A 27,374-nucleotide genomic window follows, 5' to 3' on the forward strand; every position below is an offset into this window, starting at 1 on the left:
CAACGAAAATATTGTTTTCAATACTCACTGCTCAATAAAAGATACTAAATCTGAGGTAACCGTTCCTGGTATGAAAAAAGAATGCCCTGGATCTTTATCTAGGAATAAAAGCCCTTCTTTCGTTAATTTGACGAGTACAATACGCACTATTTCACCCAGATACTTTCCACTGATATATTTTTCGAATCTAGGATATTTAAAATCTCCTTTTAGCCTTACATAAACACTTAACATATTTATATATTATTATATATCAAATGATTGTATAAGAAAATTAATCTTACGTAAATGAATTTACGAGAAGCGAATTTGCGTCATTTTCGCGATCGAATTCCGTTTTAATAAAGTCTAAAACACCATTGTCCCCAAAGGCACCCCATTCGATATCTATTACAACCTGAAAAACGGAAATTAAATCGGTTAATCAATTGTGTTGTAAAGACAACTTTCTAAGAACTAAGTCAAACAAATAATTCGATATAAGTAAAACAATTCTATCATTAGAAAAAAGTTTATGTTAAATGTAACATATGTTTACTAGCAAATACTAGCCTCTCTTTCCCCATGTCTCTCTGGTTCCCAATGTTCGACCCTGTCAGCTCGTTCAAGATAGCAAGCATTGCTACCAGTACCCAAAATAAGCCCAATAGCTGTATCGGGATCCAATGTGGCTCCTTGTATGAGAGTTCCTGTTGTATCATTCAACACTGCTATGACTTTTACTTTAGTATCACCTCGACGAGCAAGAGCATCTCGGAGTAACTGAACTGCGTCCTTATTGACAACGTCTGGGCAATTGAAACTCTTTGTCCATGTCACCAAAATTCCAACATCGAGTGAATGTTGAACCATTGGAAACGAAAATGTAAATCCTAAATCAAAAACGAATATTTAATGAGATAAATTAGAATACGAAATGCGCTATTAATATTCATTATTATGCAAATAAATTATTACAAATTACATGCTGTATATAAAAATAAAAAAACTTTAACTACAACTATTAATATAGCCGTATCAATGGAAATCTTTTACGAAATCAACAACGAACAATTGATCAACAACTGATTTCAATTTACCTAAAGGTATCTCAACATCCTGAAGACTTTGGTTAATTACAAAATCACTAACGCACTCAGCTAAATAATCGAACAAAGGAAAGCCCGTGCCAATCCTTAATTCAGATCCGATGTGATAATTCTTCACATCCTCCCTCACAATTCTACCATTCTTCAATTCCAATAAGAGAATTCGGAAATTAGTCCCGCCAAGATCTAATGCTAAAAAACGTCCCTCCTCTGAAAATAATATTACATATATCAATTTATCAATCTTACGACGTAACAAATAAAATGCAAATCAGTTAGACTAGTAAAATAAAAAAGAAGATACTTTAACAAGTACCTGTTCCATCTACGAGTTCTGGTACATATGTGTTCTCCATTTGTAAAGATGACGGTTCTTGATGGATACCTTTGTTCATTTCCGAGACGAATACATCCTGAATTTTTCTAACAGTCGTTGCAGATAAACGCATCCGTGCTAACCGGTTTTCGATCTAGAAAGAAATATTTCTTTGAAGTTCGAACAAGCAAGAGAGATATCAATCGAAAATAAAGCATTTGGAAATTGATAGATTTCTAGCAATGATATTCTTTCTCTCTCTCTCTCTCTCCCCTCTCTCTCTCTCTCCCTCTCTCTCTTTCTTTCTTTCTCTCACATGAGCTTATTAAGTCTCACTGTTATCCACTTTTCGTTAAAATCAATGTAAAGAATCGTTTTGCGAAGGACTCTCTCAGAAAATTTTCCGCGTTCTATAAATCTTCCGAGACATTTGCAAATCTACTATACATCGTGATAACGCTACGATGCGTTCGCATTCCTGTTGAGGATGCTTTTGTTTACTTTATTACGCGTTACATACTATCTAATGGGATTCTAATGGGTCAACCAGAGGTAACCGTAAGCTCGTGTAAAATGTTCGTTTAGTCTAGTCTATCGTTAAAGAAACTAGATCAGTAATATTATAATATAAAAAGTCACAATAACATTGAGATTATCCTCGATAACTATCGTTTCATTTTTTATTTATGTATCGTAAAGGTGCATAAACCGCATAAGATAGAACACAGTTGTTATACGATTCCATGATATTACTGTTTCACTTGCGCGAAGGTAAACCAGTTATACCGCATCAACGTTTTGATATGAAAGAATTAAAAAATAAAATTTTTATCCGAAAAAAAAGAAAGAAATATCGACTTAACGTTTATTGTTTACCAATAAATAATACAACGATCGTAATTTTTACATTGTTCTCTGATAATATCCACATAATTAGGGAGGATTAAGATAACGATTAAAAAACAAACAAAAATAAAAATAATAACAAAAATTACTCAAACATCGTTGATAAAGATAATTCATAATTCCTCGTATGTTAAATTTTTGTTTTTCTTTATTTTATTTTATATTAGGTGTCAAGCGCAATTCCTGTTATCATTTTCAATATGAATTGTACGAATATTAAAAAAACTACGAAGTATTTTATTATGATAACCCTATGACTTGCCGAGAATAAGATAAGAAAGTCCTTACTCCTATAAACAACAATAATGATTTAAAATCCAATTTAAACTGCTTTAAGCTTGCCTTTCATAACGTCATCAAATAAAAGAGCACCATAATCATTACTAAAGAATGATAAATATCGCAATCAAAATTATATAAGATAAACTGTTTGAACTTGTATTTTTTGTTAGCGCTTATATAAAAATGGTATTGCTTAATTAAATAAACTGATTAAATATTTTATGTAAGGAGTATAATTTTTCACTTTGTGCGTATCCAATTAAGAGAAAAGGTATTTACCACTTTATTATCCCCGATTTTTAAAAGCTCGACATTATGATCATTAATAGACCTATCCAAAGAATTGAAAATAAAATAATTTATACCTCAATTGACGTCGAATTAACATCATTTGCTATCATCTAAAAGAGAAAGTATACGCGTACGATCGGTTCGAGTCAGCAAACTCTTAACAAGAAGGTCGGAAGGTTAAGAACTTCGATCGTTTAATTTTTCGATGAACGTTGTATGCCAACTTCGTTTTGAATCTACTTAACATGATACTTATTTCACGATACATAACTAAACTTCACGCAATAATAACAATAATAACAACAATAATAACAACAACAACAACAACAACAACAACAATAATAATAATAATAATAATAATAATAATAATAATAATAATAATAATAATAATAATAATAATAACAATAACAATAACAACAACAATAATAATAATAATAATAATAATAATAATAATAATAATAAAGATTTGTTGAAACCCATTTATCATTATAACTTTTCATTAATATCATCGTTTTTCCATGTAAAAAAGATTACGATTCAAGATTATCAAGATTAGTTTAATATAAATAAATATGTTACATCGAATCTACTTACTTTCTGTCTTCTAACATCGTTTGATAATTCAAGTGGCGAAACCTGAATGGCTTCATGGAGCGCGTGTTCCGCCGGTACAACCATTTCTTTTAACAACTGAGATTATCTGTAATAGTAATGTACGTAAGTGTGTTAGATGAATCAATTTCAACGTTCACGATTCAAGATTCACTATGTGACTGATCGATTCTTTCCGAAGAATATGATATATATGTAGAATATATGGAGGATGAATTATCGTAGTTGTACTGTCTATCAATTGATACTGATAAAGGATTTTTTCTCAACACATGTGCATGTTCGTTATAAGAATATATGATAAAATAATTGGCAAAAAGTCGAAAGTCCAGGGAATTTTATACGTTCCGATAACATGACATAATGACCTCGTAAATTTTGATATCTCTTTAGTTTTCTCGGTCTGGAATGTTCAGAGTTGTTTTTTGAAGAGATAGATCACTATGTCTTTTGAAAGCAAATAAGCTACAACTGACTAGCGACGGGAACGAGCAAAGATCTTAAAAATTCACCTTAAACGTTGATCGTTTTGGAGAGAAAGAGAGAGAGAGAGAGAGAGAGAGAGAGAGAGAGAGAGAAAGAGAGAGAGAGAGAAAGAGAGAGAGAATGTTTGGGACGATTCGAGACCTTGTCAATAAAATAATAAAAAAGAATTTTTTAAAAGTGTACCAACAAAGCACAATAAAAACTTATTATAATAATTAGAAAAGCTATTTGGTATGGTTTTATCAAATACACTCGTTAGATCTATAATTCTATTCGTAATCATAGTTAAAACGATGATATTCTAGTAGAAAACATATCGTGACCTCTATAAAAAAAATGCCAGTCTTAAAATATTCCTAAAGACGAATAAAAAATATTGGATGAATTATTGTTGACGTGACTATTTAAAATGACTATCAGGTGAATATTTAAAATACCAAGAAGAAAAAAAGAAAAAAATACTATACGAGGCTTTTAATAGTATATTTTAATAATATAAATTGTCTCTAATGAGAAAATATGTATGTTTTTTAATATATCACGATAGACAGAAGAAATACTCTTTGATCGAAACGATAATGTATAATATATACACGTTCTTCATACTTTACGAGATCTCTCTTTTCATATATATCATAAATATGAACGAAATTGTCGTGAAGATTAATGAAATTTTGCATAAATATTGTTTACTCCATTAAAAAATATGCATAAATAGTATTACATGTACAACTTACGAATATATGAATGTAGGTTTATCTATAAACATGCTCACACTTGCCTACGTTGATACCGTCGGTAATTTACATGTGCTACGCGACAAATGCAAAATTGTGACTGACGTTAGAGCTCTCGCTTGCGAAAACTTCAACTGTTCTCTAACTTGTCTGACCGAACTGAAAGTTCATAAAGCATTTTATCAACAACGACAAACAAATCGACTTATTATGTTAACGATAGATTTTCTTCGAATAACTGATAATTAATGGGATGTTCATTTTTTAATGATAAGTTTATGCGCGTATCTTTTACGCATGATATTGTTATAGATGTAAAAATTATTATTCGTGAAAGAAAATAAATCTGGCTACATACTTTCGAACGTAACATATTTGTCAGCATATGAGCATATATTCGTTATATTAATTAATAACTATGATCTCGAACGACAAACGACACGATTCAACTAGTAAACTCATTTGTCGGTTTCGCAATGTGTCCCTTCATTCTTTTTATTATTTCCCTGTTTTGACAGCTGATTCATTTCATTTATTGTACAACACATAAGTAGATACTAGTTGTATGTATATATACATGTATGTATATATATATATATATATATATATATATATATATATATACATAAAAGCACGCATGCATCGAAATAATCTTAAAATGCAAAACGAATAAGACAATGAGAACTTTCAAGACGCAATCGGATCGGTAGAAACCACGAAAAGTCAGCAGGACGTTCTTGAAAGGCACACAGCAACTAACGAGCCTTCATTAAAATCAATTGGAAGGTGCAAAGCGTTAACCGACATAATTCAGCCAGTTGACCTGGCGTGATGATCGTAATCTTGAGTACAATGCGCGTACTCGTCGTTATTGTCAGTATTTGTTTCCTAATGTAAGCCCAACGTGTACTCAAGACATACAATAAAGATGGCCTTACCTAAGCATTAAATTAGACGAGTACTTCTTTAAATGTTTCTTTAAATTCATACGAATTCAATCAAAATTTATCGAGTTCTAACGCGGCTGCAATTCATACGTAGTCGCGTGATCGTTCTGTTATCGCAGGTCTCCCACGTGTTATTGAACTTCAATGGCTCAGAGCCGTCGATTATATTTTTCCCATTCTTTATGTTCACTTGAATTTCAAACTCGTTCTTCGATCACAAATTCACGATCATATCCGATCACCGCTCTTTTGTCACGCTTCGCACGCAAACGTCAGATTAAAGAGTGTGACGTAACCACATAGAAGATATATCACTAAGATGTTGTGCCATCATGTCGACGAGGAAGACATCCGATCCGATAGATCGTAAATTACAACATGAAGCGTTATTACGACTAGCGACAATTATATTTTTTTCGATCCTATCTACAAGACAATTCGCCTAACAATAAGATGGATAAAACAATGGTATCATTCTTTTCTTGTGTTTTTTCTTATTTACCAAATTTCTTTTTTTAGTTTTTTTTTTTTTTTTGTAAATAGAATTAGTATGAAGTATTTTCAAATATCGATCGATCCATCGAATTAAATGGGAATAATAATTAATCGTCATTGGGAATAATAATTAATTCAGTAATTAGCACGTGACGCTATTAAAGTTTACTTTGAACGAAAGTCCATAAATCTATTCGAACAAATTTACTTAAAAAGTAAAATTAATCGATAACATTATCGAGACATTGATGTTGAAAAATTTCATTGATTTTTAACTTTGAACAATAAAAATAAAAAAAAAAAAAACGTTCGAACATTCTTCACAGTTATTAACTCGAGATATACGTTTATTGTACTTTTTTGAAACGTATAATAGCCTGATTTATCCATCGTAACTAACGAAGCTTCCGAGTATTACGAGACTATTACTTATCAAGGTCCTTCATAAATCTGATACGAACGAATTATTAAAGGGAATGATCGTATTGTATTGTATCTATTATCATGACTAATTTATACGGAAATTATTAAGATTTTTGAGATTAATTATATAAGAAAAAAAAGAGAACTAAAAAGCAATGTGAACATTGCGAACGCGATCGAAATCATTCGCTAAAGAATTCTTTCCACCCGAATATCTACTTGCTACATTCCATTCTATTTCTATTTTTCTATTCCCCTTTCCTATTTTTATTTCTATTTTCCTTTATTTTTTCCTACTCTACTATGACGATTATAAATAAAACAAAACTAATTTAATATCATGAAATCGAACGATAAAGAATTCAATAACACGATAAAATTAAATTAGTAAAGATTTTAATCATCTTCTTTCATGTACAAAATCGATTTATCCATGATAAGATAACTATATTTTCCCAATCCTTAAAATACATAATATATAAGTACATCAATCTTCAACATGCTAAGCAATGATTTACATCGTATTTAATTATTTTACTACATTAATTAATAAATCAAATTCCACGATCAACAAATATATACGTTATCTTTGATTTATATCTCTAATCTAATTCTAAACAAAAGATTCTTCCGGGTTCATAAATATTTTTAACTAAGTGCAAGGAAATTACTATTACATACTATGTGGCATTTACTAAACAGTACATGTCAGAGTGATAGACCGAAAAAAACCGAAATGATTTTAGATTTATAGTTTCTTGTTTATTTTCTTTCTCGATGATTGCAGACAAAGCAAGCTCGAAGGATACAGTTTTTGTTTCTTCTTAGAAAAAAAATAACGTTAAATTTGGCGGGAAAATGCTTTACATTATTAGAATAGAAAAGATAAATGAACGAAAGTAACATAGCCAATCTAATAGATATATATGATAATTTGACAATTGTAATCATCGTAAAATCACTTGAAAAACGACTCTTTGAATTATTTAATATTTTGTAATATCAAGTGTGCCACGATCATGTACGCTAAAAAAACTTTTCAAGGCCATACGTGGATTTCCCTTCATAAAGTAAGCACATCTAAACTGTGTTATTTGTAAAGAACAGAAATAACATCGATTTTAATATCCGATAGAAATTCTTTTATGGATTTCTTGATATCTTTATCAATAATTATTATAACAACGTGTAATCGTATACACACAACGTAACACAATTAATGAATGAGTTCTTCATATTTTAGATTAATCTTTAATTATCTGCTTTACTTTGTCATTTTGAAGTTGAAAACGCTCTCATGTGATAATCAATATCATATTAAATCTTGTTGTGGTTATAAGACAATAAAATCATTCATTTTTGTAGATTTAAAAGTCACAGTTCAACGTTCCTTCAACGAAGATAATATACTCTATGATTCCCAATTAATAATATAAATCGACGATGCCAAATACAATTTGAAGCGTAACATAGGATAAGACAAATAGTTCTCTACTTTTATCTTCATTTTTAAATGAAACAAAAGTGACAGTATGAAAGATAATATATATCTTTCTTTATTTTCGTGCAAACATAATCAAATAATTCATAATAGGCTTAAGAAAAAAATGTTTCAAATACTGCTGCGCGGGAATTTTTAAATTCTACTTAAAACTTTACAAGTATCTCAATATTATAATTAACATGTATTGACTCATAAATGAGCCGGCAAAATGAATAATTTCTCTTTTAGAATTTTCTTTTTAATTTTAGTGTCAAAGCATTTAATTAAATTTTTATATTTAATTTTCTTAATAATTAACCTTAATTAAATTAAAAAAATGTATATGGCCGTCGAATAATAAATAATATATAATAACTTTATCAATTTTCTCTACATTTAATTTTCTAGAGTTAATTAAAATAATCAAATATAGACATATATTTAACTTTGTTATGCAAAGTCATAAATAAAAAAGAATAATCATGACAATCGAAGAATTTTCGCGCTACGGTTTAAGATGTATCATTCATTGATTTGAAAAACATCGAAATATCGAAAGAAACGATTTAATCGAGTCTCACCCTTTAAAAGTTCGATGTTGATTCTATTTTTTTCTTTTTCTCTCTTTTCTTTCTCTTTCTCTCTTTTCTCTCTCTCTCTCTCTCTCTCTCTCTCTCTCTCTCTTTCTCTTTCTCTCTGATACATATGCACACACAACACGCACACTATAAGCGAGTCTCCTTGTGAAACTTACAATGCAATGTATGCACGATCTGTTTACTACAAAATTATGATTGTTTAAACGTATGAACGGAACTCTTGAACAGCCGCGTGCGTACGTACGCTCACACAAGTGCAATGCTACAAAATGTATATGCGCTACAGAACTGACAATCGCGTTCCCCTACTCCTTTATTATCACTAACCAATCATAGCGCTCGCTGAACAACCCATGAAGTTTACCGCTACTTGCACTCGTGCATACCCGGTATTTCGCGTGTAGTTACACGATGCGCGAGAAATAGAACTTAGATATGTTCGCACGCTGTATATATGTGCGTGCACGTGTGCGTACAATTACGTATCACGTACGATCCAAGATGGATACTTATATGGCGGGAAATTTAAAATATATTTCAGATATTTAGTTAAATATTTCTTTTTTTTTCTTTTTTTCCAAGAAGCATTGTTTTTTTTTTTTTTTTTAATATGCATAAGTAATTTGTTAATTTTATAAATGGCATATTAAAAATAAAACGAATCGTAGGAACGATGGAATGGAAAATATTGGAAATATTTTTTATTTTTGTTTACTGTAATTGTTTCAATAACTGATAGTATATGTATACTTTAAATACAAACTTCTCTCTGTCTTGAATCTAAGATATATCGTACTTCTATGTGAATAATATAAATTAAAATATTTGTTAAAGATATAAAATCGATTATACTTTAATTTTATACCGATCACAATTTGTTATTGTTAGAATTTCTATTTGAAAGCAAACAATTTAATGTCGATTATATGTACACATTTAAAATGCCGACATTCTATATAGCAGATAGATGCACACATGCATAGAAGATAATAATGTTAATATCCGTTTCTCAATCTACGTCGGCTGAATGGAGTTTGATGAAAACGTCGGCTGGCGTGTTTAAATTTAGATCGTTACAATTGTACCGACCCTCGTAGATCTATAATGTACACGAGGTAAGTGGCCCTTCCTGCAAGACGTATTACTTGTAGAAAGGATTATTTTCTATGTATCTTTCACATGCATATTTTTCATATTGAAATGAAATAAGTATAATTCATTTTCAAATTTGATCCTTTGTAATGTGTATATATATATATATACACAAACACTCACATATAAACATACATATACGTAGTTCGTCGATTATCTATATTACTTAACAACTAAAGATAATATTACTTCTGACATAATATTCATATACAATATGAAATACAAATATGTAATTATTAACACATATACTTATATTTTCGATCAGGTGATATCGAATTATCTAGAAATTTTATTAAATACTTTTACTATTATATTTTATGAGCAATAAATAAATTATACGCACTATTCAGGTAACAAATCAGGTCCCAATTCTTCTTCTCCAAAATCGTCCTCTCTTTTCCCAGCAGCTGTCATCGGACGTGTAGGTAAAGGCCCAATAGGGTCGGTATAAGTAATACCTATAATAAAATCTTATAATTATTATATTTATCTTATATGATAAATATATTACATTTTATATTACACTTGACTTTTTGAATTATGGAAAATTACGACATTCATTATTATGCCTTAATCTAACGTTATATGAAACTTATGACTGTTAAGAATAGAATCCACAAACTAGTTAAAAACTCATTTATCATGTTGTTCAATCCATTAAGGAATCATATGCACAGCCTATAAATCTCTATGGTAGATATTCATCTCGTTTAAAACCATGCAGCACTAAACTATCGATAACCAATCTAATTTTACTCTAAAAAAGGCTTATGCTAATTAACAGTAATATTAGACGAATTTTTCCTTTTGGGCATACATTTATTCATCATTAATATGTAATCTAACAATAATATTGTAATAAGTTTAATTGTAAAAAATTTTCATTAAAATAATACTTACTGGTCTGTCCATTAAAATTCAATTCTACAGAATTGTCTCCTTTAAAAATTCGAGTAGATCTGATGACTCCACCGCTATTTGATCCTTGATTATCTTTTTTCCCTGGAATAGGACTGCTTCTATGATCCGATAATACGCTCATTCCAGAACCAGCTCGAGAAGAGTTATCGCTGTTACTTTTTCGCGAACCTTGAAAATAATAGTTACGATGTATATTGATTCTACTATTTGAAAATATATAGAAGAAACATAAAAAATTTATATATACCAGTAGTACCGGGCCTACCAGATCCTTGACGTTCTTTTAATTCTTTTGCTTTTTCTGCTTTCTTCAATTCAGTTGCATATAATTGAGTTTCTTTAAGACCCATGTCACTACATAAGCGTACCAAAAATTTTAAACATTCAATATTCTCTGGAAATCTTTTGTGTATATCTTGATATTCTGAAAGAGCTTTATGAAATTGTCCGGTCCGTCTTAAGCAAGCAGCTACCAGTAATCTCCATCTAGGTTCATCGGGTGCAAGTTCCACAGCTTTTTCAAAATATAACATTGCTTTCTCTGCAACCTTTATATAATAATATAACATTAATATCTTTATGTAATTAGATTTATATTATTTATATAAATAAATAATATAGATATACATTACCTGCATAGATATGAAATATGATCCTAACCAATCAATCACTTCATAATTAGCAGGGAAAAATCTATAAGACTGGAATTAAAATTAAAAAAATTACTGCTAAAAAGTGATATAAAAAGAATAATAATAATTAAATAACAAATTACACTTACATCACTATAAAATTGATATGCCTGTTGTTTATCACCCAAACTGTCATACATCTCTCCTAATTTTTGTAAAACTCCTGGATCTGATGGAATTATACCTAACAATTGGTTATACCTATTACGGAAAATATTCCAAGTTATTATTATTTATGTAAATAATATAATGCAACACACAAGTAATATTTAATACCATTCAGCTGCTTGTTCTGTATCATTAATAAGATGATATATTTGTCCAATCTGATACAATGTCTGTGGATCATATCTGACAATATTACGTAACTTCCAAAAACATTCCAAAGCTTCTTCATACATGTTTTGTTTTTTATATACCAAACCTATATAAATATTGATAAATATTTCATTGTTAAACTTCTGATAAATTATAAAATAAAAATATACTTACCCAAGTTATAAAGTGCTTGTATATGAGTAGCATCTGTATCTAGTGCACATAAAAGAAACTCCTTGGCTATATCCAATTCATTTTTTTTCATTGCACAAGCTGCTAAATTAACATAAGCAGCAGCATTATAACTATCTGCATTCCGTGCTGTTTCTGCACACTTTTCAGCTTGTTCATAATCACCTTGCTAAAAAATAAAATTATATTATTATTAAAATATAAAAATAGCACAATACATTAGAAAAATATCTTAATTACTTACAAGGTAATAAATAAATGATAGCATAGTTGATGCTGCACTGTTAGCTTTAATTTCACTATTTTGAAAATTTTTTAAAGTATCAATAGCCAGTTGTGTTTCTTTATTGTGTAAGTAAACCATAGCTTTATTTATTTCTAAATCTGCAGCTACAGTTCCATAAGCAGAAGATTTTATAGCATCCACACACCTTAACAAAAAATATAAATATTTATATGAAGAGCTCTTTATGGACAAATTATGTTATATGATATTCACCAAGCAAATCCAGCTGAAACAGTATCTTCAATCACAGGTGCTATAAGTTTAGCTGCACAAAGAATAGTTTTTTCTCCTTCTAGTTTTAATTCCTTCTCAAATTTGGATAAATCATCACTTTTTAAAACTTCATATAATATGTTTGAGTCTAAATCGTCCTACACATAAAAACATAATTTATTTTAAAATTATCAAAAAAGTCTAATAACATATCCATAAAAACCACATAATATTTTAGTATTAGTTTATGAATACTTCATAAAATGATACATAAAAAGGCAGAGAAAAATCACGGTATTTGATAAAATGTATATAATAGTTAGTGTAGAGTGAGCATTACTGATAACACATAGTGATTAAATGTGAACACATTCTATATAAACTCACTGCACTTGTATTATATTTGTCTTCTTGATCAATATTAAGCTGAACCTCTAACAACTCTAAAAATGATCGTTTCATTTTATCTCTATGTGATAATGCAAAATGACATAACACAGCATGCAAGCCAGCAGTAAATTCTGGTTGTTCTCTCATAACCCATTCAAAACTATTAGCTGCTTCCTCTAAACGACCCATTTGTACAAATAACATTCCAATGTTATGCATTATTTTTATTCTAGGAATTACATATAGGATTAACAGATAAAATATTTGTTAGGAATGAAAATATATGACTTTCTGATTGTGATTATATAAGTAACATAATGTATAAGCTTATATACCTTAAATCCTTATGAGCTATTGGTGCCTGATCAAAAGCCATTCTATACATTTTAATTGCTTGAGGTAATTGTCCCATTTTAACATAAATATTTCCCATATTTACTTTTAATCTTCCACTATTACTGAACATTCTATTTCTTGTAATAGCTTGATAAGTAGCTATAGCTTCTGTGTACATTTCGTTATTTGTATATTGTATTGTTAAGTTGAATAGTACCTAAATATACATAATACTTGAGTATTTATATAAGCAATTAATAAATTTAAAAATTAAATAATTTCTTACAGCAAATGTCAGATCAACATTATGGGTATCACTCAACCCAGCCTGTTCTTGTAACCTTATAAGAGCACGTTCCCTTGATGAAGCTTCTCTAGCTCGTTCTAAAGCAACATGCATATTGTTGTTACAAGCTGCTTCAATAGAATTTTCTATCAATTCCATAATTTTTCTTTCACTTATTTTTATTTTTTCTTCTGGCCTTGAATTGAAAACAAACAAAATTTTAACTAAACATAATAGATCATAAAAAATCAAACTTTATAGATAATACTCACGTATTTTCTTTATTATTTTCTAATGGGGGTGCAGGTCCTCTAATATTACTGCTCATATTAAGAGGATCAAACATTTGTCTATTACTAGTATAACCAGCACCTCTAACTGCTGTCATTGGTCTAAGTCCACCAGTATTTGGTCGTAAAGATACTGTAGTTCCAACCCTATTGAACTGAAATTATAATGTAACAATATATTTAATATATTTATCCTTGACTGATAATATTTTATATTATCATAATTATGTATTTGCTTACACCGCTTGACGTTCCAAGGCGCATTGCACTACCTGGAATCTTTGGAGTTTGCTGCAATAAATGAATGATATAATAAAAGAAATACTTAAGATCATTGAAAAATAATGATACTTACTATCGATCTTTTCGCATAACTAGTTTTAACAGCTTCTTGAAATAATTCATCTTGATCAAGATCTTTAGTACTATAAATGGATGGATAATCGTCATAACCTGTATAAATGTCATCATCAATAATTCCAGCTGCAGCCATTACGTATAATTACAATTTTTTACCGATATTTTAAATATCACTATTTATTATATTTGAAATTATTAATACTATATATTAAAAAATCTAATGCAAAGATTAGTATAAAGTTACAATATAAGATGGCGTCAAATATGATGACTCTAGCGCACCTATTGTTGAGATACTAAGGATTAGTGATATAAAATGTAATACTTAACCTTATATTCACTTAAAGACGTATGTCTCCTACCGAAGACTGCTATACTTACATGAGATATATATGTAAATTGTATAAATAAATTGTATAAATAATTATACAATATATTCTATATGTACTTATAAATATAATCTACGGTATGAACTTTTATTGATATATTATCGTCTATCACATTTACATCAATCTTCTGTATTATGAATAATTTATAAAATCATAAACTATATTATTATTTATACTAATGCAATGATTTGATCTAACGTAATGATGATTATTATAAATAAATTTATGACGTCTTTTTTATTTGTAGAGAAACAACATAATATTTCTATTTCAGATAAAGCAAAATGAAACTAACACAAGCATTAAGGAAATATCATTTGGGTAGATTAATTAGAAAAGTATGGTTTGACCAGCGTGACAGAAAAATTGTGGAGAATAATCTAGAAAGTAAATTATCAACACTGAACATAAAAATTATAGATCCCATTGATTTAATTCAACCAAAGAAAGAGTTTGTAAAGTATGTACCTTATATATAATATAAATACATTTAAAAATATTTTTTTATAATATTGATTAATAAAATTTTAATATTTTATTTAATTAAAGGATAGAACCAGAATATATTTATAAACAATTAAAGTTTGACAACACCCATCCTGATTGGAAAGATAGAGCTTGTTTAAGCTATAAGGATCACAATGTCTTACAACATGGCGTATCTCAAGCACAACTATTATTAAAAACTATTCATATAAAAAATGAACTTCCACAACAAATTAAAGAAAAAGAGATGGATCTTTCAGATGATATACATCGTTTAGTTGAAAGGTATCATTATTTCATAATTAAATTATATATATATACTTATTTTAATATGTATTTCTATATATAGAACAATTTATACGTCCGTTATGTTTGATGCACATCAAGAGCTATTACCAAAAAAAAAAGATCCAAACAGACCAGCATGGAATTTTCCTAGAGATTATGGTGTGACAGATATAAGAAAAACGTAATTAATGATTTTAATGAAACTATATTTACCATACATTTCAAAGAAGAACCAATATACTTGAAATATATCTACCATTTAATTTATATGTAATAAATGAATTTAATCATCTTTGTAGGCACAATTTATTCAAGAAACTACTTCAAATTTGTGAATGTGTATGTGGTCCAGAGATTGTACGAACTCGTTCTATTTTTCATAACGGAATTATAAATATTTCAATAGGTATATAAATTCCTTACTTCTTTTTATACATAAGATTTATGAATATTAAGAAATATTTATTAAATTTTAGAAAAAGAATTAAATCTATTGCAATTTGCATTAACATTTGATTTAACAATTATATCAACAAAGCCTTTAACAAAGATAGAAGATCAAAATGCTCATACAGAATTAGATTTTCCAAGTATATATCCATTTTATCCTACAGTTAGCTTGGAAAAAATAAATATTTATGGAAACGAAGATTTATATCGTAAGTAATTATTTTGTTTTGTTAAATTTGTTTAAATAAAGATTTATGCTTTAATTACAATATATTTATAATAGCTATTGAGACAACATCACCTTGGCCAAATATTCATACCATATTTATAAGTCACAATCCAGAAGAAGTAAAAAATCTTTCTGAGCTACCAGTAATTGAAGATCAAATACATGCACGTTCTTTGATAAAATCATTTACTGCAGCAGCAGCTAATGCACGTCAAAAATATGGACCCGATATTAAACATTTACCAGAACCAATAATTGTGCAATGTATTCAATCAAACGGAAAAAATTTTCATTTTTCAGTATTTCAACTTAATACTCTAGATATAAATAAAATAGAAGGTATTAGAAATTTCTGGTGGTCTAGTCCAACATTACAGCTATATGAAAAGGCGTGTTATGAGGTGGGTAAACCAATTCTTACAGGTTATAATCCTGAAGTTGTGAAAAAACTATTTGCATTTTATAAAAATATATAGTTTAATAAATAAATTATTTTTATTAAAGTAGCATTCCACATTTTTGTATTTTCTATATACATACTATATCCTTAATTCATTTTTAAAAATATATCTATATTTTTATATAGTATTTAGAAGAGCTTTAAAAAGACTTGTTATTGGGATACTAACTTCAACCTCTTTAGGTTTTACTAAAAGTCGATGATCTTGTGATGGCTTTATTAAATCTCCTGCAGATGGATAAGGTTTAGAATAAAAATATATATGTTGCAGTGTCTAAAATATAAAATAATACAGGATAGTATAGTTATAAATTAATGTTTTAAGAGAAACAATAATATAAAAATTAATATACTTCTTTAGCAGAAAGACGGTTTGATGAATTATATATAAGAATTTGTTTAATTAAATCAATAGCTTCTGGTTCAGCATCCTGTATAATGTTTTCCCACGTTGTACCTTTATTATATGGAAATGTAATTTTATTGTAATCAGGTAATGTAATCAATTCTGGCCATGATTCAACAGTAGGAGATCCTAAATATTTTAATACTATTGCTAATTGTTCAATATCTGTTTCTCCCTGCAATTTATCTATATGTAAATTTATATAAATTTATAAAACAGATCGACTTACTGGAAACAAAGGTGAATTATTAAGCATTTCACCAAAAATACAACCAACAGACCACATATCAATAGCTGATGTATAATATCTTGCTCCATACAATAATTCAGGGGCTCTGTACCATCTTGTAGCAACTTGGTGAGAATATGGTTTAGAAATATCTTGCCACATTAATCTTCCCAATCCAAAATCAGCTATTTTTAAAATACCTTCATTATTTATCAATAAATTAGCAGGTTTTAAATCCTATAGAAAAAGTATTTCTTATAAAACTACCATATTTATTTCAAAGTTATATTTAATATAAACAATGTACCCTGTGTATTATATTTTTTCCATGTACGTATGCTATACCCTCTAAAAGCATTTTCATATATATTTTTATTTGTGGTATTGTTAATGAAATATTATTATCTTTTAATATTTCCCATAATCCTGTAGGCATATACTCAAAAACCATTATATAATCTAAACCTAATGGAAAAGTATCTAATAGTTCTATGACCTGTAATAATACAACAATCTACATATAATGATTTTAAATAATAAGTGTTAATATAAACTAAAATATAAAAATGAAAATATTGTCATACATAAGGATGTTTTAACTGTTGAAGCGTTTTAACTTCTCGTATAACTGATACAGATATACCTTCTTCTACCTTTTTTAAAAGTATTCTTTTTAATGCAACTTCTTGTTCAGTAGATCTATGATATCCTTTTAAAACCAATCCTTGCGCACCTTCACCAATTTTATCCAAAATAATATATTTCTCCATAGTAAAATCTTAAATATTGAATTTTATAATAATATAATTTTATGAACTTATTTTTTATTATTTATTATAAGAAATTTACATAAAAAAATTTAAGTTTTATTTTACTAAACATTTAAAATTAATATCGTTTGCACATGATATTTGTTGTACACATAAATGATCTCCATAGTTACCATATGATTATTATAAGCTATACTTTTTAAAATATTGGACATGTGCTGTTCAAATATCTACATCTAGATCTAGATCTATATATATGAACATATTTAATATTATTAGCAAAATAAAGAATTCCGAAAAAAATGGAACTATAAGTATTATATTTGTATGATTGGCTGTACTGTTAGGAATCATAACCTTCAAATAATTTTGGATTAAAGTTTGTTTGAGTTGCAGTATTTGGAAAAGTTATAAAGATTTACGAGATCAAAATAAGTTAGAAACTTATAATAATTATTGATAAGTTTAGAAAGTATTCTATATTTTACATAAGTGTATCAGTTTTGAAATATATTTTCTTTAAAATGCCATACGCAAATCAACCATCCGTGCACATATCAGACTTAACAGAAGAAAATGTGAAATTTCAAGTAGAAGATACAGAACTAAGGTATGTTAATGTTTATTTTTAGTGTTCTTATTATGAATTTTTTATCTTGTTTTTTAAATATATTTTAATGATTATTTTTTCATTGAATTAAAGTGTAGCAAACAGTATGAGAAGAGTATTTATTGCTGAAACACCAACAATGGCTATTGATTGGATACAATTAGAAGCAAACTCAACAGTTTTAAGCGATGAATTTTTGGCACACAGAATAGGAATGATACCTTTAATAAGCGATGATGTGTGTATTTAATATATCTTGGTTTTGTTTGATTTAGAAGTAGCATACTTTGCAGAATAAATAAAATCAATATTATTATTGGTTTAGGTAGTAGATAGAATACAATATACCAGAGATTGTCAATGTATGGATTTTTGTCCTGAATGTAGCGTTGAATTTACTCTTGATGTAAAGTGTACAGAAGATCAAACAAGGCATGTTACAACTGCTGATTTTAAATCAAGTGATCCTAGAGTACTACCTGTTACATCTAGACATAGAGAAGATGATGCTAGTGAATATGGCGAAACTGATGGTTAATATTTAATATTGTTCATTTTGTAAATAACTTAGAGATAAAATAAAATATTTATTTTGTAACAGAAATTTTGATCGTAAAATTACGGAAGGGACAAGAATTAAAATTAAGAGCTTATGCAAAGAAAGGATTTGGAAAGGAGCATGCAAAATGGAATCCGACTGCAGGTGTCAGTTTTGAATATGATCCAGACAATTCTATGAGACACACTTTATTTCCAAAACCAGATGAATGGCCAAAATCAGAATATAGTGAATTAGAAGAAGATCAATGTAAGTATTATATTTATTCAATACTTTTTTGAATTTATATGTTCTTTATATCTTTTGTTTTTTTAGATGAAGCACCTTTCAATTGGGAAGCAAAACCAAATAAATATTATTTTAATGTAGAAAGCAGTGGAGCATTAAAACCAGAAAATATTGTAATGATGGGTATTGCTGCCTTAAAAAATAAGTTATCAAATTTACAGACTCAATTGAGTCATGAAGTACAAAGTGATGCTTTAAGTATACACCATTAAATAATTTCATTAAATATTTACTACATTGATCAGTATCAGAGATTATTTTAAATACTATTAAAAAACAAATATGTACAGATATATGAAGTAATAATATTAAAAATTGACGTACAAACATAATTTGTTAAAACCATGTAAAAATTATTAATAAACATATTATATAAGAAGGCAAATAATATACATGTGTTAATTAATAATTATTCCTGTATTTACGTCGCATAGTGAATTCAAATCAACAAAAGAATGTTATAGTGACTTTTTTTTTCAATATTGGTTAACTGTCAAGTAATACTTTCGTTTGTGCTCCCGCTCAAATCTAGGAAATTTTAGACTTAGTATATTGAAGGTTATCTTACAAGTGACGATTAGGAGCGATTATTGACTCTGCTAACAAATGAGCGAATGTTTTTGTTTTATCCAGTGATTGAATTATATTTGATTATTTTCATTTTTGTATTAAACTAAAAATGTTTTTGTAGTTCTTAAATACATAATGTATATCAAACAGGTATAAGAAGAACATTTATCTTTATTATTGTTTAATAATATTTGTATATCATATTTTTTTTGGCTAGATGCTATCTTTCTTAATGAATTATTTTTTAATTCTATCTCGCTATAGATTATTATATCATACAAATATAAATGTTAAATAAATGAATGGCAAAAATGCTCTTTTTTATATTGCTTTTATGATATCTTTATAGTTGTTTTAAATAAATACTTGTCTTGCTGAAAATATCAAGATTTATATGAAACATTATATTTTATTTCTATTTAATTAAATATTTTTTGGTCTTAGGTAATTATACAAGGATTTAAATCATATCGTGAACAAACAGTGGTCGAACCTTTTGATCCTAGACATAATGTAGTTGGTATGTATTTTTGATGTTTATGAAAATAATTTATTCAAGATTATTTACTTTATATATAATTCTTTTTAAGTTGGAAGAAATGGATCTGGAAAGAGTAACTTTTTCTATGCAATTCAGTTTGTTTTGAGCGATGAATTTTCTCATCTCAGACCTGAACAAAGACAAGCTCTATTGCATGAAGGTACTGGACCTCGTGTAATTTCTGCTCATGTGGAAATTATATTTGATAACTCTGATGGAAGATTACCGGTATAAGTTATCAAATTATCTTGTATAATAGCTATTAAAATGTAAATTTTTTTTACATACGATGACTTATTTTTACAACAGATTGATAAAGATGAAGTTTATTTAAGAAGAGTGATTGGATCAAAGAAGGATCAGTATTTTCTTAACAAAAAGATTGTTACAAGGAATGATGTAATGAATCTATTAGAGTCGGCAGGCTTTTCAAGATCAAATCCGTATTACATTGTAAAGCAAGGAAAGGTTTGTTTCATTATTATATAAATTTGTATTACAAACTGTTTATTTAAAAAACATCTTTAAAATTAATATATATTTGTACATAGATAAATCAAATGGCGACAGCTCCAGACTCACAGAGATTAAAGCTATTAAGGGAAGTTGCTGGTACAAGAGTATATGATGATAGAAGAGAAGAATCCAAATCTATATTGAAAGAAACAGAAGGGAAGCTTGAAAAAATAGAAGATTTTTTGCGTACCATAGGTAATATATTTGTATTTAAATAATAAAGTTATAAAACTTCATGTAAACTTATATGTATATTTACTTTATTGCACTTTAGAGGAACGATTAAAGACTTTAGAAGAAGAAAAAGAGGAATTAAAGGAGTATCAGCGTTGGGATAAACAGCGGCGTTGTTTAGAATATACGATTCATGAACGTGAACTTAAGGAGAATAAAAGAAAACTTGAAGAACTCGAAGCATCTCGTGCAAATAGTGGTGCTGAACAGGCAAGATTAGGTGCTGAAGCAAAAACTGCACAAGAAATGGTACGAGCAGCAACTAAACGTCTCAAAGAAGCTAAAAAGGAAGTACAAACAGCAAAAGAAGAAAGAGATACTTTAAGGTAAATTCTGATGCAATCTATTTCCATATTTATGTATGTTTAAGATGTTTTTTTTATTAATTATCATTATGATTATATAGCGCTGAACAACAACAATTATTAAAAGAAAAAACAAAATTGACGTTAACTATTAATGATTTATTAGAAGAAGTTAAAGGTGATAATGATAGTAGAAAAAGGGCACAACAGGAATTAGAAAAACTGAAAGTAAACATAGCAGCTCGTGAAGCAGAATTAGAAGCAATTAAGCCAGAAGTAATTAAATAATTACTTATGATATAAATGTAATTACTTTTTTATGATTATTATATGACTATATTCATTTTTACAGTATGAAGAAATGAAACGCGTTGAAGAAGAATGTACAAGAGAATTACAACTTAAGGAACAAAAGAGAAAGGAACTTTATGCTAAACAAGGGCGTGGTAATCAATTTACTAGTAGGGTAATAAAAACTGTCAATTGACAAAATTCCAGATATATAGATTTGTATGAATTAATTTATAAATAATTTATTGTACTATTTGTTATATATTATTTGTTATAGGATGAAAGAGATAAATGGATACAAAATGAGCTTAAGCAATTGGCCAAACAAATAAAAGATAAAGAAGAACATCAGAAAAAGATTAGTGAGGATTTAAAAAAAGATGCAGAAAAACAAATTGCTTTAGAAAAGAAAATAGAAGAACATACACGTGAAATGGACAGACAACGTGCATCAATAGATGATCATAATAAACAATATTATGAATTAACAAAAGCCAAAGATCAATGTCAAGCAACAAGAAAAGAACAGTTTGTGCATTCTACCATTAGTTTTATCTACTAATATGAACGAATAATATGAATCTGTAATGTTACAGGTATCGTCAAGAAAGTGTATTGCAACTGAATTTGTCAGGATTGAAAGAAGATTTAGCAAAAGCAGATCAAAGTTTACGTTCTATGGCTGGAAAACCTATTCTTAATGGTAGAGATAGTGTACGAAAAGTACTTGACACGTTCCGGTAAGTTGTTACTTTGTTATATATTTTTTTTTTATTATATTAATTATCTATGTTTGATAATCTGAAAATATAAAAAGTATATTAATTTTAACAATATGTATATCTTACAGTGGACGTAACGATATGGCCCATGAGGTAAGTAGTTACTATGGGCCAGTGATAGAAAACTTTAATTGCGACAAAAGTGTTTATATGGCTGTAGAGGTAACAGCTGGAAATCGATTGTTTCATCACATCGTGGAAACAGATAAGTTTGGCACTAAAATTCTAAAAGAAATGAATAATCAACGTCTTCCAGGAGAAGTTACATTTATGCCTTTAAACCGTCTTCATACTAAGAATATAGATTATCCTAATACTTCGGATGCTATACCAATGATATCTCGTTTAAATTATGATCCTAAATATGATAAGGCATTGAGGTAATGGCACAGGAATTTTTTATAATTTTTCTGTAAAATTCAACAAATATTTTATATAACTTAATCTTAATTTTTCTTTTTTTTTTTTCTTTTTTATTAATGCAGGTACATTTTTGGAAAAACATTAATTTGTCGTAATTTAGAAGCAGCAACAAATCTCGCTCGAACATCTGGCTTGGATTGCGTAACACTCGAAGGTGATCAAGTATCATCAAAAGGCTCTTTAACTGGTGGATATTTTAATACTTTAAGATCACGACTTGAAATACAAAAAACTCGATCAGAATTAATGGCACAGATCTCTACTCTTGAAAGTCAATTATCAACTCTTAAAGAAGAAATAAGAAAGGCTGATCAAAATATTAGTTCTTACGTTAGCGAAATGCAACGTACAGAGACGAAAAATAGTAAAGCCAAGTTAGTTGTTAAATGATTTTAATCAATGCAAAGTTCATTCGTGTTATTAAAAAAATGAATTATTATTTTAGAGACATATATGATAAAATGAAGGCAGAAATACGTATAATGAAAGAGGAATTGAGTGCCATCGAGAGATATAGAACACCTAAAGAGAAAAGTCTTGCACAATGTACTTCAAATTTGGAAGCAATGAGAGCAACTAAAGAGGGTTTAGAGAGTGAATTACATCAAGAATTAATGGCACAATTATCCGTGGCCGATCAACATCAGGTATAGATTATTAATATAAAATAAATATTAAACAATCGACTTGTTTATATTTCGATTTCATTTATATAGGTCGATACCTTAAATGATGATATAAGACGACTAACGAAAGAAAATAAAGAAGCATTTGCAAAAAGAATGAGATTAGAAGCAGAGAAAAATAAATTAGAAAATCTTCTAACAAATAATTTAGTTAGAAGAAAGGATGAATTAGTTCAAGCATTGCAAGAAATATCCGTAGAAGATCGACAACGTCAGCTTGACTCATCGAAAGCTCAACTAGCAGATATTGAGAAAAGGCTAGTAAAAGTTAATGCAGATTTTAAAGCTCAAAATGAGAAAGTAACTAATGCCATGAAAAAGGTAAATATGTATTTAAATACAAATACTATTTCCAATAGAATAATCTAAAAATGACAATTTTCATTTATTTATCTTTTTATTTAATTCAAGTATAAAATGTAAATAACAATATGATATATTTTTAGCAAAAAGCAGAATCTGCTGAAGTTGAAAAATGGAAAGTAAAAGAAAAAGAGGCACAGGAAAAAATAGAAGCTGATGCTAAAGATTTAGAAAAATTGGCAAGTAAATTAAATATTTTACAACAGAAAATAGTGGAGTGTACACAAAAGATTACAGAATTAGGTGCATTACCTAGTCATGAGGCATATACTAAATTTAGTGTTATGTCCACAAAACAATTATTCAGAGAAATGGAGAAAGCAAATAATCATTTAAAGAAATATAGGTATGGCTTTATATCGTAGGATTTAAAAGCAATTAAGATATTTAACTTATGATTTATGAGAGTTTTTTGCAGTCATGTCAACAAAAAGGCCTTAGATCAATTCATGTCATTTAGCGATCAAAAAGAAAAATTAGTGAAACGAAAGGAAGAACTAGATCGTGGCGATGAAAAAATTAAAGAGTTGATGTCAGTTCTGGAACAACGCAAATGCGAAGCTATTCAATTTACTTTTAAACAAGTATAGTATATAACAGTTTTCCTAAGAATAAAAAATTTTTTATAATGTAATTAAATTATATACATGTAAGTATTTTGTCTTGTTTAGGTAAGTAAATATTTCAGTGAAGTATTTAAAAAACTTGTACCATCAGGTCACGCTCAGTTAGTTATGAAAACTGCAGATGGTGATGAAGGAGATGACGGTACAACAGAAGCTGCAGATTCTGATCGTTTTATTGGTGTTGGTAAGATGACATTAACAATTTATTCTTAAAGTAAATCCAAAATGAATAAGATCCATGAAAATTATTATTACTATTATTATTATTTTATAGGAATACGAGTCTCTTTTACTGGTCATAGAGCTGAAATGCGAGAAATGAATCAATTATCTGGTGGTCAGAAATCGCTAGTAGCATTAGCTTTAATTTTTGCCATTCAAAAGTGTGATCCTGCACCATTTTATTTATTTGATGAAATAGATCAAGCTTTAGATGCACAACATAGAAAAGCAGTTGCTGATATGATTCATGAACTTAGTTCGGATGCACAATTTATTACAACAACTTTCAGGTAGCATCATGTATATATATATAATATAAAATTAAAAAGATTTGTATATTTAGTATAAAAGAAATTTTGTATATATGTAATCATATTACAGGCCAGAATTATTGCAACATGCGAATAAATTTTATGGAGTAAAATTTAGAAATAAAGTATCGCATGTTGAATGTGTATCACGAGAAGAAGCAGCAGACTTTGTTGAAGATGATACAACGCACGGTTAAGATAACATGATCTTATTTTATTTATATGTAAGCATGTAATTGCAAGCATACTTTGAATAATTCAAAAAGAATTGTCATTTCTATACAATTTTTTCGAACTAAAGTATGAAACTTTAACCATAAATCGAAACTTTCAATAATAATTCTTGATACACTGTTTCATTGTATAAATTTAAATATTTTCGACATGTTTACAGAAAATATAATATCATATTGAACAAATATAATGTAATATAATTTCTAGAAATTGTTGTATTAAGAATCATAACATTTGCAAAAATGTCTTAAAGAATTATCTGTTGTGTTTATATTTTACTTTTTATAAACACAAAGTTTTAACAAATATTTTTATTTTTTTCTAATGTATCGCACATATATAAATGAAATTAATGATATAAATTGTTTGAAGTGTATGTTTAAAATAAAAATCATATACTTTTATATAATCATAATCTACTTTTCTTTGCGCTGACGTGTTATACTATCATGCATGTCTGTTACAACAGCTTCTATTAATTCTGGTATTACTACACCATTCACATCAATGAAATTTGCAACGGATTTTGTTACTGTAGTTTCATTAGTAATCCCTGAGGAAGGACTTCTAACAGACAATACGAGACTATATTTATCGTCATACTTTTTCATATATGAACTTGCTTCCCATATGAGATCAGGATTGAAACCCGCAGGATCCCTGTAACGTAAAATAATTAAATAAATTGTACAGAGATCTTAATATTTTGAAATTTACCTTTGAATAGCAACAACAAATATTCCTTTTTCTTTATAAGTCGTATAAAGAGTTAAAAGTCCCATCAAAACAAAATATAATGATACGCAAACTATCAAAACAGGTTTAGATGCTGGGAATGGATATAAGTAGTCAAAAAGCAATGCGATTATAGCTATTATCACTGCGATTCCACAGAGTGCCAGTCTTCCATCAAGAAGAGCAAAGTTTTCTATGTAATTATATTTTTTTGTAAGAACATCCTTTACTGCATCATCTAATGCATTCTTTACAGCAGATCCATCCCATTTATTGATTTTGATTCCCTAAAAAGTATTCGTCCAATAAATCTAAGATATATAATTGTTAAGTATTATATACGTAATAATATACGTTTTGAATTCATTAACTAAATCTAAGAAGTCTCGTTAAGCATACGGAATTAGTAGAAAAAATAATTCTTGTGATATTACCTACAATTCTTATTAAAATACAGTACTTTAATATTTCAAGATAACTTACAGTATTTTCAACACCACCCATTTTAATTAATAGTAAGAGAACGTTTGCATTTAAGAATATCTTGCAAAATGATCGAACCGTCTTATGTTTGCAAGGCGGTAATGGTTATAGGTTAAGAAATATGGTTACAGTATGTTATAGATAGCGCTTCGATGTGTACACGTCAATTTTTGAAATAGATGCTACTATCTTTCACTTGTAGTATATATGACTTCAGCGACAGATATGGATAAAATATGAACTACAAAATGCGAATTAAAAAAAAACCAAAAAGAAATTTACCTTTTTACAAAGCATTTTTTAATTGTTCAGTAGTATAATTGTTATAAACTTGAACTGTGAATTCAAGTGATTCGAGTGTATCTTTGAGATTTTTACAATCTTTATTTGTTATACTTTATTCTAGGTGATCTATAGAAAAAATTTCGTGATTAAATATAACTGCTATGCCACGTTTTGGATGGTCCATTTTATTGCATAATATGTAACATATCTTTTAACTTGAATATTGTTCTTTTTGCAAGGGTAGGCATGATATTTTTCACATTTAATAAAACAATTATTTGATTTTATCATAAAAGTAAAAGACTTCATTTGATGTTTTAACATGAAATCTATACTTACATATAAAATAAATTTACGTTTTATTTCTTAAATTGGACGTTTTATAAAAAGTATATATTTTAAATGCATATTTTAAGACAATTATATGGTTTTAATTATTATAAATTATTATTATTTAATTATTAATATTAGTAGAATATCCTTTCTTTTTTTTGTTACTAAA

The 27,374-nt window shown here is 28.0% G+C and overlaps 7 protein-coding genes across 21 annotated transcripts in view; 3 read left to right on the forward strand and 4 right to left on the reverse strand.

Moving 5' to 3' along the window:
- The window catches only part of LOC124952251 (hexokinase-1-like), a 9,768-nt gene extending 682 nt beyond the window's left edge, over window positions 1–9,086 (reverse strand). The window contains exons 1-7 of one of the 7 annotated variants that reach the window (XM_047501817.1): window positions 8,993–9,086; window positions 3,478–3,583; window positions 1,405–1,558; window positions 1,080–1,298; window positions 553–872; window positions 285–397; window positions 29–187 (exon numbers count right to left, since the gene is read on the reverse strand). In XM_047501817.1, coding sequence (XP_047357773.1) covers window positions 29–187; window positions 285–397; window positions 553–872; window positions 1,080–1,298; window positions 1,405–1,558; window positions 3,478–3,561 — 1,049 coding nt within the window. In that variant the 5' untranslated portion in view covers window positions 3,562–3,583; window positions 8,993–9,086. The other 6 variants (XM_047501816.1, XM_047501821.1, XM_047501819.1 and 3 more) reach the window with 6 other exon arrangements.
- A 274-nt stretch (window positions 9,087–9,360) lies between these two features.
- LOC124952250 (intraflagellar transport protein 88 homolog) lies at window positions 9,361–14,396 on the reverse strand. 2 transcript variants are annotated; one of them, XM_047501812.1, is made up of 16 exons: window positions 14,097–14,396; window positions 13,982–14,032; window positions 13,724–13,896; window positions 13,452–13,647; window positions 13,165–13,382; window positions 12,827–13,058; window positions 12,440–12,597; window positions 12,185–12,371; window positions 11,923–12,109; window positions 11,707–11,854; window positions 11,520–11,631; window positions 11,371–11,439; window positions 10,986–11,286; window positions 10,718–10,906; window positions 10,161–10,275; window positions 9,361–9,794 (listed from the first exon to the last, which is right to left on the reverse strand). In XM_047501812.1, coding segments are annotated over exons 1-16 (2,475 nt in total). In that variant the 5' UTR covers window positions 14,235–14,396; the 3' UTR covers window positions 9,361–9,793. The 2 variants fall into 2 exon arrangements, with proteins under 2 accessions (XP_047357768.1, XP_047357769.1); XM_047501813.1 differs by lacking the exon at window positions 9,361–9,794 and having other exon boundaries at window positions 10,160–10,275.
- Window positions 14,059–17,621, forward strand: LOC124952252 (39S ribosomal protein L37, mitochondrial). 5 transcript variants are annotated; one of them, XM_047501825.1, is made up of 8 exons: window positions 14,061–14,567; window positions 14,738–14,950; window positions 15,040–15,261; window positions 15,326–15,445; window positions 15,564–15,670; window positions 15,741–15,923; window positions 15,998–16,344; window positions 17,029–17,621. In XM_047501825.1, exons 2-8 carry the CDS (start codon window positions 14,775–14,777, stop codon window positions 17,059–17,061), a joined length of 1,188 nt encoding a protein of 395 aa, XP_047357781.1. In that variant the 5' UTR covers window positions 14,061–14,567; window positions 14,738–14,774; the 3' UTR covers window positions 17,062–17,621. The 5 variants fall into 5 exon arrangements, with proteins under 5 accessions (XP_047357779.1, XP_047357778.1, XP_047357781.1 ...); XM_047501826.1 differs by having other exon boundaries at window positions 14,063–14,567; window positions 16,530–17,621; XM_047501823.1 differs by lacking the exon at window positions 17,029–17,621 and having other exon boundaries at window positions 14,059–14,567; window positions 14,765–14,950; window positions 15,998–16,452.
- Window positions 16,415–18,448, reverse strand: LOC124952254 (cyclin-dependent kinase 20-like). 3 transcript variants are annotated; one of them, XM_047501827.1, is made up of 6 exons: window positions 17,982–18,448; window positions 17,623–17,816; window positions 17,346–17,534; window positions 17,039–17,275; window positions 16,757–16,984; window positions 16,415–16,677 (listed from the first exon to the last, which is right to left on the reverse strand). In XM_047501827.1, the coding sequence occupies exons 2-6, from the start codon at window positions 17,806–17,808 to the stop codon at window positions 16,522–16,524; spliced, it is 996 nt and encodes a 331-aa protein (XP_047357783.1). In that variant the 5' UTR covers window positions 17,809–17,816; window positions 17,982–18,448; the 3' UTR covers window positions 16,415–16,521. The 3 variants fall into 3 exon arrangements, with proteins under 3 accessions (XP_047357783.1, XP_047357784.1, XP_047357785.1); XM_047501828.1 differs by having other exon boundaries at window positions 17,919–18,448; XM_047501829.1 differs by having other exon boundaries at window positions 17,623–18,448.
- LOC124952255 (DNA-directed RNA polymerase II subunit RPB3) lies at window positions 18,141–19,655 on the forward strand. Its single transcript, XM_047501831.1, has 5 exons — window positions 18,141–18,418; window positions 18,512–18,656; window positions 18,744–18,951; window positions 19,020–19,226; window positions 19,293–19,655. The coding sequence occupies exons 1-5, from the start codon at window positions 18,333–18,335 to the stop codon at window positions 19,475–19,477; spliced, it is 831 nt and encodes a 276-aa protein (XP_047357787.1). The 5' UTR covers window positions 18,141–18,332; the 3' UTR covers window positions 19,478–19,655.
- A 167-nt stretch (window positions 19,656–19,822) lies between these two features.
- LOC124952650 (structural maintenance of chromosomes protein 3) lies at window positions 19,823–25,734 on the forward strand. 2 transcript variants are annotated; one of them, XM_047502824.1, is made up of 19 exons: window positions 19,823–19,985; window positions 20,280–20,355; window positions 20,426–20,604; window positions 20,686–20,844; window positions 20,928–21,087; window positions 21,167–21,452; window positions 21,533–21,707; window positions 21,784–21,897; window positions 22,000–22,250; window positions 22,319–22,462; window positions 22,573–22,884; window positions 22,990–23,301; window positions 23,373–23,574; window positions 23,644–23,934; window positions 24,060–24,322; window positions 24,395–24,560; window positions 24,648–24,786; window positions 24,877–25,114; window positions 25,206–25,734. In XM_047502824.1, exons 1-19 carry the CDS (start codon window positions 19,971–19,973, stop codon window positions 25,330–25,332), a joined length of 3,609 nt encoding a protein of 1,202 aa, XP_047358780.1. In that variant the 5' UTR covers window positions 19,823–19,970; the 3' UTR covers window positions 25,333–25,734. The 2 variants fall into 2 exon arrangements, with proteins under 2 accessions (XP_047358780.1, XP_047358781.1); XM_047502825.1 differs by lacking the exon at window positions 20,280–20,355 and having other exon boundaries at window positions 19,853–19,985; window positions 25,206–25,733.
- LOC124952654 (signal peptidase complex subunit 2) lies at window positions 24,758–26,760 on the reverse strand. Its single transcript, XM_047502833.1, has 3 exons — window positions 26,588–26,760; window positions 26,087–26,391; window positions 24,758–26,029 (listed from the first exon to the last, which is right to left on the reverse strand). Exons 1-3 carry the CDS (start codon window positions 26,606–26,608, stop codon window positions 25,786–25,788), a joined length of 570 nt encoding a protein of 189 aa, XP_047358789.1. The 5' UTR covers window positions 26,609–26,760; the 3' UTR covers window positions 24,758–25,785.
- Between the last annotated feature and the right edge of the window lie 614 nt (window positions 26,761–27,374).

The sequence above is a fragment of the Vespa velutina genome, chromosome 10 (genome assembly GCF_912470025.1).
Source record: "Vespa velutina chromosome 10, iVesVel2.1, whole genome shotgun sequence".
In the NCBI taxonomy this organism is placed as follows: domain Eukaryota; kingdom Metazoa; phylum Arthropoda; class Insecta; order Hymenoptera; family Vespidae; genus Vespa; species Vespa velutina.